Source organism: Lipotes vexillifer, unplaced genomic scaffold (assembly GCF_000442215.2).
Source record: "Lipotes vexillifer unplaced genomic scaffold, Lipotes_vexillifer_v1.1 scaffold1226, whole genome shotgun sequence".
Classification (NCBI taxonomy): Eukaryota; Metazoa; Chordata; class Mammalia; order Artiodactyla; family Lipotidae; genus Lipotes; species Lipotes vexillifer.
Genome location: NW_006784227.1, coordinates 746,249 through 758,211, shown reverse-complemented (window position 1 = coordinate 758,211; position 11,963 = coordinate 746,249). Strand labels below are relative to the sequence as shown.

The window sequence follows — 11,963 nt, the reverse complement described above, 5'->3', positions numbered from 1 at the left end:
CAAAAAAAAAAAAAAAAAAAAAAGTCATGGATTTTGTTAGATTTTCTATCTTATTTGGAATAGATTTGCATCAGAAAGGCAGAACTTGTAGATAATGTAAGTTTACTATATAAAATTTGCTCTAAAGTTTAACTATATGATGTCAAGGGGCCTCCTGAAAATATATAAAGAATTTCAAAAGAATAAAAAAAGACTATAAAATCTCTATTGTAATGTAAAAAATATAGATTTAAGTATGAAGTAGAATAAACTAAAATATAAACAAAACACAGGAGTTCAATTTATTTTTTAGATCCAACTATGTGCTTTCAAAAACAAAAAGACATTTTAAACATAAAGACTTAAACAGGTTAAAAGTAAAAGGGTGAAGAAACATACATCATGCATCAGCAAACACAAACCAAAAGAAAGCTGGAGTAGCTATATTAATTTTGAACAAAGTAGGATTAAAAACAAGGAGATTATCAAGAATAAACAGGAACATTATGTAATGATAAAGGGGTTGATTCTCCAAGAAGGCATAAACATGTATGTACCTAACAACAGAGCTTCAAAATACATAAGGAGAAATAGACAAATCAATAACTGTAGTTGGAGATCAACGACTTTCTCAATAATTACAGAACAAGTAGGTGGAACATCAGTAAGGGCAAAGACCATTTGAATAGCACTAGCACAACATGACCTAGCTGACATTCACAGAACAACACTTTATCCTATAACAGCAGCACTGTTCTACACAATCACTTAAGATTTTTCAGTAGCTTGGTTTGTTTAGTATACATTAGGATTAAGAGAACACATCTTTTTTTAATTAATTAATTTTTGGCTGCATTGGGTCTTCGTTGCTGCACGTGGGCTTTCTCTAGTTATGGTGCGAGGGCTTCTCGTTGTGGTGGCTTCTCTTGTTGTGGAGCACAGGCTCTAGGCACCCGGGCTTCAGTAGTTGTGGCGCACAGGCTCAGTAGCTGTGGTTCGTGGGCTCTAGACCACAGGCTCAGTAGTTGTGGTGCATGCGCTTAGTTGCTCCATGCCATGTGGGATCTTCCCGGATCAGGGCTTGAACCCGTGTCCCCTGCATTGGCAGGCGGGTTCTTAACCACTGTGCCACCAGGGGAGTCCCTCCAGCAGCTTTTAACAACCAGTTTAAAAAAAGAAATATTGTCTTCTGATATACATTTGAATAAACTAGAAAATACTGGAGAGCACTAAACACACTGATAGTTGTTTTGTTTCATACACACATCCATCTTATATCACAAAGCAGTAAACACATACAAATTTATACATGTATAAACACATTACACATACATGTATTCATGTATATGTATATGTTATGTGTATTCTGGGTCATGACGTAAGCCCTTCTAGGAGAGCTTCTTGATTCCTCATATTTCCCAACCCCCAGAGAGAATGAAGCTTTCTTTTTCTGCTATGTTTGTACCACGTTAATGCTTCTGCCAATACTTTAATCCCACATTCGTGTTCCCTATAAAATCATAAACTTTTAACACAGTACCTGCCACAAAGTTGGCACTTGGTGAACATTTATTGAAGGAAACGAGTGAAATCATACTTTTGTCCTTGCTCAACAAATTATTACCTAACCTAGGGTAGTAACAATTTTAGATGCTTTAAATACTACAACACTGATAATATAATAAGCTCATTTATGATCACTTTGCATGTGCCAGGTATTTTTCCTAGCACTTGAAATGTATATCTTATTTAATTCTCATGATCCTTTTAGATATTATTTTTCCATTTTTAAAATGAAGAAACATTCACAGAGACATTAAATAACTTTTCAGATGTCATACAGTAAGTGGCAGTGATGGAATTCAAAATCCAAACAATTCTGACTCTAGAAAATACATGTATATATTATAAAATGTTAAAAATTTGCTAAAGGGCTAGGAGAAAATTAACTTACTTCAAATAAAAGTCTATAATAACATCATTTAAAAATTCTCCTTCACTTAGACAATGCAGGTCCTCATTAGTAACGGAGATGCCTCCCTTAGCTGGAGGTGGTGGATATACTATCAATCTGTAACAAAATTTAAAAAAATAAGCCAACAAACAAAAATAGGTATGCGTATAACCAAAATGTAATAAAACAGAGAAGAAATTTAAAAGTGTTGCAAATGTAAAGGAATCCTCTCACTTTTCTACAGGGCCCATGAAGATGGTGTGGCTCTCTCCAGTTTCCTCATCATCAAAAAACTGGAATTCGTGTTTGTTTTTAAGTTGTATTTTAGATTCAAGGGACACCTGGTAAAGAAAATTAAATTATCAATTCACAAAATCAATTTGAAACATTTTCAATAAAAAAAGTACAAGGCAAGAATGCTTTTAAATTTTAAAAGATTAAAAATAAGAAACAGGCAAAACTAGGGTCAACTTTCTTTCTATCTGTAGCTTCCAGAACAGTGATATACTCTTCCAATTTTTGTAACTGGTTTTCTAGTATCCTGTCTAAGATCTCAACCATCCATATTAAATTAGATTATGTTAGTAAAATCCAAAGAACAGATAGTGTTTTTTTCTTCTAGGAGTGTAGGCCTACCTAAGCTCAGGCAATCCATGGAATATGGGAGCAGAGGCTCAGGGAACACAGTCCACTGAGCTTCAGTTCTCCAGAATCAAGGAGTCCTTAAAGAAAGAGCCTTCCATTGAAATTGAAATCTGAGTCCATCACAGCTGCCTTAGGGCTCCAGCTGCTTTTTTTCCTCTGGCATTATCTCCTGTAGCCAATTCTGCAAAAGAAGGGGAATGGTTCCCCTTCCTCCTTCTGTTCTTTTATTCAACCACTAACTGTGCGAATAGCTCTTTTCTGGTGAAGCCTTGCTCAACTTCACCAATAATATGCCTTGGATAGCCAGCCCTATTTCCAAATTTGTAGGCAGGTGAAAGATTTAATATTTCTAATAAATTGTCAGCAAACTTCAGTTGCTGTGGTAGGTAAGTCATATTGATTAACATTATATTATGTGTTATAGTAGTACTTCAGCCTTCGATTCAGGTGGCTTCAGAGTCACCTACTACATAATCCGTTATTCTAGAATTAGTTATTCTAGAATTGTTGAGAGTCAGAATCAAATGGTATACATTCTTCCTTTCCAAGTTTTCAACCATGCAGGCACATGTTACACATAAATGGACAATACATCAGGGACCAAAATTCCTTTATTTGTACTGAAGCCAATGTCACCACTGGGAACCAATAGCAAATTTAAGAAACAGAGTAACAATCGATTTGAATGTAGCACTGTACGTATATGCATGTTGAGAGTGAGGGAAAAAGAAAACAGGATGAGAGAAAAAGAAAAGGAGACAAAAAGTAAAGATAAGAACAGAATGCGGAAAGGAACTAAAATAAAAATGCTTCTGAGACTTGTACCGATAAAATGCTCCTGAGACTTGTATCAATTACAATTTGTGTCACAAGTAATCCACCACCATTAATATTTCGACACAAGGTAGTTTACAAATCACATATAAAAGCAAATAATTCTGAAATGGAATTAAAAGGATCTAACTCCAAATGAGCAATATGATAATGAACCACATTTCCCTTTAAAGGTAACATTTAAAATTACATTAAAAACATTAAAAAATATAATTACGTTTTTAATTTTGTTTTCTTTCTGCACAAAACTTCCTTTGCTGCTCTCTTCACATGTTCTTGTACAGGCAACAAGTCTGCTATTGGCTTCATCAAAGGGAATTTTCGCAAAAAAATTTGACACATTATTCTTTATACCAATGTCAGTAATGATATTTTCAAATACCATATTTGTCTGAGGATCAAGGCCATTTTGAAAAATCAGAATTATGTATTGTTCTTCCAAATCTGAAAAGAAATCAATATAACTGTAAGTCTAAAGGAAAAAAAATACGTAAACAGATACTAGAAAAAGAGTAACAACTAGTTATTTCCAAGAGTATCACTAGAAATCCTGGTATTAATGTTCAAAACACTGTTTGGCATACAGTGGATATACAATACTAGAATAAAGACCAATGACAGTGTCACCTAACAATGTCGCCTAAGTTATTAAAAGAAAGGAACCAGAACACATTACTCTAGCAGCAGCTCAAGAACAAATCTATCCATAGATGTAACTAATTTATTTCATCTAATAGAATCCAAATATATTAGTTTTAAATATATAATCAGTTAACATTTTTGTCAAACACAAATAAGAAATTGCCAAGTGAATTGGTATCTCTAGATTTAACTGTAAAAACTGCTATTCACTAATGTGCCAACTCTTGCAACTTTAATAGTAGCTATCATTTACTCATCATTAAGCTGAAGCAGCAATTACTGAGGAAAAATATTTTACAACTAGTCATGCTATAACCACAAACGTTAGAGGGGAAGGGAAACAAAATGGAGAACCACACTGATTTATTGTAGAGGACTGAAGACCTGTTCAATGAACGTTCAAACTTCCTAATCAGGCTAAGTTTCAAGGTTTCCAGATTGATCGCTGATTTACCGTTAGAACTCCTATCAGTACATTTAAACAAAACAAAAAAAACAAACAAAAAACTCATTTTATTCAGAATATACAGTGTTAAATATCTTTTGAATTTTAACCCATTTTGAATACAGTGTTAAAATAAAGAGTATATATCTTTTGAATTTTAACCCATTTTGAAAACTTTCTACATAGGTAAACCTGGGTTTTATCTTCAGAACTTCCACTTTCTGTGGACTTATCCTCACCTATAAAATGAGAGTAGTAGTATCTATCTTACAAGGTCACTGTAAGGATTGTAGTTAAGATACATCTAAGGTATCTATCAAAGTCGACTCACGTTCTGCTAAACAATGTATTGTATGTATTCCTATATTTGCTCTACATAACTTACTTGTTAACTTATTTATTCCTTTACAGTCAATCCGAACTTTATCCTCCATGTTCATCTGCAGTTGCACGCTCAGCTTCTGATAAACTGCTGCTGTCGTCTGAAGAAACACTACTGGTAATTTTCGGACATTACACCACTCACATTTTGTTAGATCAGAGGTATTTAAAGTAATCCCTACAGGTTCCTTTTCTGGTTCTGGAGAAAAACAAATGGAATGGAAAAGGAATCAGTTCTTAAGAGGGCAAAATCATGAATGGAGGAAACTGTAAGGAAGTACAATTTTAACGTTAAGTACATATTTATTATACTCTGTAAACAGTAACTCTAGTGGGACATGAAGGAAAATCTTTGATCTTAAAGAAGTATCTACATTTTTTCCCAGATGGAAAGAGGATTCTAATGAAGCATACTTAAAAAATTAAACATAGCTTTTGTGATGTTATAGTATGAAATTACACTATTAAGGTATAATGCCTTTTGTTAAGATGTAAGTAGTAACTAACCATCTTAATGAATTCTAAGAATATCATTTAATTTTTTATTCCATTAAAGTGTTTTAGTGTAAACAAAGCTTTAGTGAGCAGTAGGATATAAAATAGCTTACCTTCTAGCTGTATCTTGATAAAATCTAAACAAAACTAAAAAATAAGATAAGATACGTTAGTAACAATCATAGATTTCTGAAGATTTTGCTACAAACACCCTAAATGACATATTATTTGGGACTTAGCCCACATAAGGCAGAAAAACTGATCCATGTACTGCATTCCTCCATCTGGCCTTTACAATACTGAGAATGAAGCCAGCCTTTGTTGAAAACATAGTTGGAAATAGATAGGGACACCAAGTTAAGACATTTAAAATAAAGGCTTTTACAAAATAAGTACACTGCTGTAGGAAGATTAACCTACCAACAATGTATAGGATACATTAGAAAGAAGAAAAATTATGACTTAGAAGGCAGGTTAAGGAGATTATGTTAAAATTTTAATAGAAAATATACATTTGAATTGGATTGGTGGTAGGAGAATAATAAGGAGACAGGTATGACAGGTAAGATAAAGGGATTATAGAAAGTCCTTTGGGCTTTATGGACACTGAACTAGTTCAAAACCACAATGCCTCTTGAGTGGCCACTGTAGTCCACTAATCTATTCTAGGAGTTGTTATGTTACAACACATTTTTCTGCAGACCACAAAGCTTTTGGATTCTTCTTTCATACAGTTCTTTAAAACACTCTTCATGCATCGAGCTAGCATGAGAATAAAATGGTAACACACTGGAGGGTAATTCTAACTCAGTGAGAACAAGCATCTTCCTATGATGAATACGTACTACCCTGAATATTACATCATGATAAATTAAAAAAATTTTTTATTGGAGTATATATGATAAATTTTTTACCCAATAATTTTTATGGTGAGTAGCAATTTACAATTGTTTATATATTCCTAAGCAATTTGAAATCTTGAAATAATTTTAATATTCTATTAAACATTTTAACTTATAAATTTTAAAATATTACACACTGGCCTTAGCCAGGAAATTGTGAATCTTATAATTGGTACAGTAAAGAGCTTAGAAGGTACTTACAATTACAGGCTCTATTAATAGTCGGCAGAGTGTTCCTACTCGTATACTTCGACAGTTTAAAATTACGCTATCAAAGGAACTTTGGCAGCTTAAAGATACAGGATCAACTAAAGTTTCTTGAGAAATCACTTTGCGACGTTTTAGAGGTATGTTGATAATAGAATTACCAAACTGAAAAAGGAAAAAAATTTTCACTTAATAAGTTACTAAAACAAAGCTGCAAACTAAGTAGACATATGCAAAGAAGACCCAACATAAGAAATATAATTATTGGGACTTCCCTGGTGGCACAGTCATTAAGAATCCTCCTGCCAATGCAGGGGACATGGGTTCAAACCCTGGTCCGGGAATATCCCACACGCCGCAGAGCAACTAAGCCAATGCGTCACAAGTACTGAGCCTGCGCTCTTAGAGCCCACGAGGCACAACTACTGAGCCCATGTGCTGCAACTACTGAAGCCTGTGCGCCTAGAGCCCGTGCTCCAGAACAAGAGAAGCCAGCGCAATGAGACGCCCACACACTCTAACAAAGGGTAGCCCACGCTCGCTGCAACTAGAGAAAGTCCACGCACAGCAACGAAGACCCAACACAGCCAAAAATAAACAAATAAATATTTTTTAAAAAAGAAATATAATTCTCAAGACATAAGATTGATTTTATTTCAACAGTGTTAGATGAAGTAAATATTTATTGATTCTATAACAATAACAGTAAACCCTTCTTATTTTATCTTGCTATATTTTATCTGGCTATTAATTGAAACGCCAGTAATAGCACAGCAGTGAGAAATGGTACTCTGGGAATCAGACAGCCTGGGTTCAAAGCACAACTATGCTACCTTTTAATGATCTGATCTTGTAAAACTTAGTAACTCCTATTAAAGTTTTGGTTTCCTAAGCTAAAATGTAAGAGTATTTACTCCAATGAATTAATGCATATAAGCAGCTTAGCACTGTGCTTCATGCACAGTAAAATGCTGGATAAAGGTTAGCTAGTAATAGTGGTAGTGGTTGTAGTATTTGGATTAAATTAGCAGCTCTTTAGAAAACATATAATTTAGGAAAATGGTTATTTATATTATAAAATGATGCTTCTTTATATATTAAAAAGTGTTAAATGACTTGATCTGTTAAGATTTCACAGTCACTCTCAAATGCAAATTAATCATAATATAAAAATGTATTTTATATAAATATACTTTAAATTAAATGTAATTAAAAGTAAAATTATTATGTTAAAAACCTTATTATCATCATAAGAATAAAACATGATCTTGATTAAAAACCAAGAGGAAAAAAAATGTCCACTGCACAAAATAGTCACTATTCCCATTATCCCTCTAGAGACATTTCTGTGATCTATGTCACAGGAAAAAATATGTATTAAAACAAAATGTGATACACACACACATATTTATTTCTGTAAATTGCTTTCTCAGGCTTATTAACAGATTTATCATGAATATTTTCCCAGGTTATTAACAGAAACCTCTTAGAGCGGTTTAAAACTTTTTTTAGCTTTAGAATTATTTCTTCAAATGAGACGTTATTTAGCTCAATAATAAGTTAGATAATTTAAGAGCTGCTCCAGCTGAATCCATAGTGGAGAGACTGAGTCTAGAACTTGGGCGGTCCACATCCTCCCAAGGGGCCTGTAAACTGGCACAGAGGAACCCCGTACTATTCAGTGTGTCAGTGTAAAAACTGCTCACAAATTCATGGAAATCCACGTTTATTTAACTGAGCCCTCCTATGCTGGACATCTGAGTTCTTTCTGACCTTTCCCCATGACACAATATTCTCTGGCAAGCATTTTTGCAGCTAAATCCTGGAATACACAATTATTACCAAATTGCCCGCCAGCATAATTATACCAATTTACACAGCCAATATTCCATTCCTCCAAACACTAGCCAAGAAGAAATACTACTATAGTTTAAATTTTTTAGCCATCTAACACTTAAAATATATTTTACTTTAATTTCTTTTTTAGTACTTTACTTAAAAAGAAACCTCTATTCATACCCTTTACTCACTTTTCTATGGTTTGCTTCTATTTCTTGATTTTTAAGAAATTAAAAATATATAAAGGACCAACTCATACTTTGTCACATACTTCACTATTTTTTCCCATTTGCATTACCTATCAAATTCTGTGGATGGTGTTTGGGTTCACTGTTCGGTATCTTCCATTTAATCAAATATATTCATCTCTTCATTTATTATTTTTGCTTGTACTGAAGTGTTTGGAAAGGTATTCCCCAAGATTATATTAAAAATATCAATCTATATTTTTTCTATAATTTTAACTATTTTATTATAGCTATTTTTTTTTCATTTCTTACAGTTCCTATCTTCATCAAACATGTATGGTTCCATATTTTTATCTGTAACTTCTAGAATTCCTGACATATGTACATACACATATAATTTTTTAACACACAAGTTTTTCAAAGTTCTTTTTACAAAAATAAGAAAATATGCACATATTTCTGCATCTCGGTATTCTCACTAAGCAGGGCCATGTAGAAATCCTAAAAGTCATTGATATAGCTCTGATTTTTATTGTCAGTGGCTGCATAACAGTCCATGGTATAGATATACCATAGTTTCTTCAGCCATTTCTATATTAATGGGCAATGATTATGTTTGCTAATAATCATATTTATACATACAGTCTAAGCACTGGAGGTAGAGGATTCCTTTGAGATTGAGTCTAGGGAATGAATTACCTGGTCATTCAGTATACCTTTTAAATATTTCAGTGGATGTTTTACATTGCTTTCCCAAAAGGCCATAACAACTTAATTTTTTTTCATCAGCATATAAGGAAAGTACCCTTTGCCTTGGATTGTTGCCAGTAGTACATATTAATCGATTTTGCATTAATTTTGAAAGTCTGTTAAGTACATGGTTATATTTCATTTTCTTTAATATGTACTTTTTCTATAAAAGTTTATTACCTGAATTTTCTCTTCTTATCTATTCCTATCTTCTTTTATTTTCTTTTTTCCTCTAATTTTTAAAAGAGGACTAAATTCTGTCCCTTGGTCTATTATAGATATTAGTGTATGTTATCTGCATTATTACAAATATCCCTTTCTAGATCTACTGTCTATAGACATAATTTCTGTTATCCTTTGTCATCTATTTTTAAAATTTTATACAGTAAAATATAGTAAAACCACAATATTATGGTAAAATACACCCAAGTTAAAATGACCTTTTCCTGCCCACTAGATTATACAAGTATATTTACACTTACATTTCACTTACGATAAGGTTATTGTTGTTTCTTGCTGAACTTTTTACACTTTAAGCCTTTAATTTAATTTAAATTTATTTTTGTATGTGTTTTAATGTTCTTTCAAATAATCTTCCAAGTGTTATTTTAAGTCCTACTTCATGACTAATTCATTCTTCTCCTAAGATACTGCCAAATTGTCCTCCCCGCCAAATATTTACATACCAAAGGAGACTTAATCTGAATAAATGTCAATAAATGTGAAAAGTACCTGGTCTTTCATTCTTGCTTTTCTTGGCAAGGTAACTGTATTTAATTCTGAATCTGCTGGAATGCTTCTTAGTTCATGCTCTACTCTACAGGTGTTTTCATTTAGTGCTGCTTCTACTTTTCCCGTGGATGGCGCTGGGGAAGAACATGCTGAATCAGCAGGTTGAGGAGAGATGCTTTCTCTTCTGTTAGTCCTATCACTGTCATCATCATCATCATCACTGGACAAAATGACTACAAAGAAAATGTTAAATACTTCAGATATTTCATTCCTGTCAGTTAAAAATGTAAACACATGAACAAGGTGGGAAATATATTTGCTTTTGATCTCCTCCAGACCTGAGATTAATAAAAATTAAGATATAATTCATTCTATTTGATGCGAAGTTAAATTTGGAGAACAATTAGAACTGACATTTTTTTAAACAACACACAAATGTAAAATTGATTCTACAGTCCATCACAATCACCCACACAGAAACATACACAAGTTACAGCAAAAATTAAATGTTTATCAGTAGGTTTATTTCAGAGTTCCAGAAAGTCTTAGGTATGAAGATAATCTGCATATCAATTATTCACAAAATAGAACGCATTTTAAATGTGTGCAAAACTGCATGTGACCAAATAATTTTATCTCACACAAGGAATCACTAACATCACAACTGGTCTCTGGGAGAACTTGGACCAGTGCCTAATGCTTAATAAATCTTGTTTAGTAAATGAACGTGGACAAGACATTATATTAAGGTAATTTGCTCTTCTACCATGTACTCATTATTGAATCTTATCAAACTCATATTTATATCGTAATTGCACAGAGCCAGCATACTGCACTTGAGTCAAATACTAACTCCTTACCCTGGTTCATAAATTTACATAATCTGGCCCTACCCTACTTTCTCATACTACTCCATTTTCCCCTCTTTATGTTACAGATATACCGGCTTTTTTCTGTTCCTCAAACACCACCTCCAGGTATACTGGCATTTTTTCTGTTCCTGTCTGACTGTAATTCCCCTAACACTTTTTTGCATTTTGGTCATCAAATATTAGCTTAAATACCACTTTTTGATTGACCACTCAATCTAAAGTAGCATACAGGTACTTATTCACATCAATTAATTTAAATTTCTGTTATCTTTGTCTTTTGTTGTGGATGTTTACTTGCTCATTTGTCTCTCCCCACTAATATAAACTGTAAAAGAGCAAAAATACTGCCTTGCTTACTGCTATATTCCCAGCATCTAAAACTGCTTGGCAAAGAAAGTCATGTATTGAACAATGTATAAACTTGTATGAGCAATTTTCTTTTTCCGTATCATACACATAAATGCTTAGGTAATATTTTTTTAGTCATATACAAGTCCCAGAGAGGCATCACCCCTAGCATCACACCATTCATCTTTTTTATTTTGCTATCCCGTCTCAGGAGCAAATGCTAAAGTTGATCTTTTTCAGAACTGGTATTTTATTAACACAAAATCTAACAGGCCAGATTAGAAGGTCCAGGCTGATTTACACACACTTGAAAATTAGGGTCTTGCCACTTACTGGCTATTTGCCTCAGTTCTCCTCTGTGATACTGGGGACAATAAAGTCCTATTTCAAAGGACTGTCTTAAGAACAAATGAGTTAATATGTAAAAGGTTTATAGCATAGTGCCTGTCATATGTAAGCTTTAAAAAAGTCCATGAACTGCTTATGTTGTTTATGAAAAGCTAAACAGAAATACATATTAAATGGTAAGCCTAGTGTTCAACCTACAGTAATTTTTATTGTGCTTCAGAAACATTAAAACTTCTACAGCTACTCTATCAAAAACTTATTTTAACTAGAGCATGGACTTGAGGATATGGGGAGGGGGAAGGGTAAACTATGACAAAGTGAGAGAGTGGCATGGACATATATACACTACCAAACGTAAAACAGATAGCTAGTGGGAAGCAGCCGCATAGCACAGGGAGATGA

The 11,963-nt window shown here is 33.2% G+C and overlaps 1 protein-coding gene across 2 annotated transcripts in view; it reads right to left on the bottom strand.

Moving 5' to 3' along the window:
* Positions 1–11,963, bottom strand: part of SENP6 (SUMO specific peptidase 6) — a 100,966-nt gene that overhangs the window by 23,666 nt on the left and 65,337 nt on the right. For both annotated transcript variants that reach the window (XM_007456602.1, XM_007456601.1), the window contains 7 exons: positions 9,994–10,226; positions 6,479–6,649; positions 5,489–5,522; positions 4,885–5,079; positions 3,630–3,856; positions 2,168–2,274; positions 1,934–2,050 (listed from right to left, as the gene is read on the bottom strand). In XM_007456602.1, coding sequence (XP_007456664.1) covers positions 1,934–2,050; positions 2,168–2,274; positions 3,630–3,856; positions 4,885–5,079; positions 5,489–5,522; positions 6,479–6,649; positions 9,994–10,226 — 1,084 coding nt within the window. The remainder of the gene's footprint in view (positions 1–1,933; positions 2,051–2,167; positions 2,275–3,629; positions 3,857–4,884; positions 5,080–5,488; positions 5,523–6,478; positions 6,650–9,993; positions 10,227–11,963) is intronic.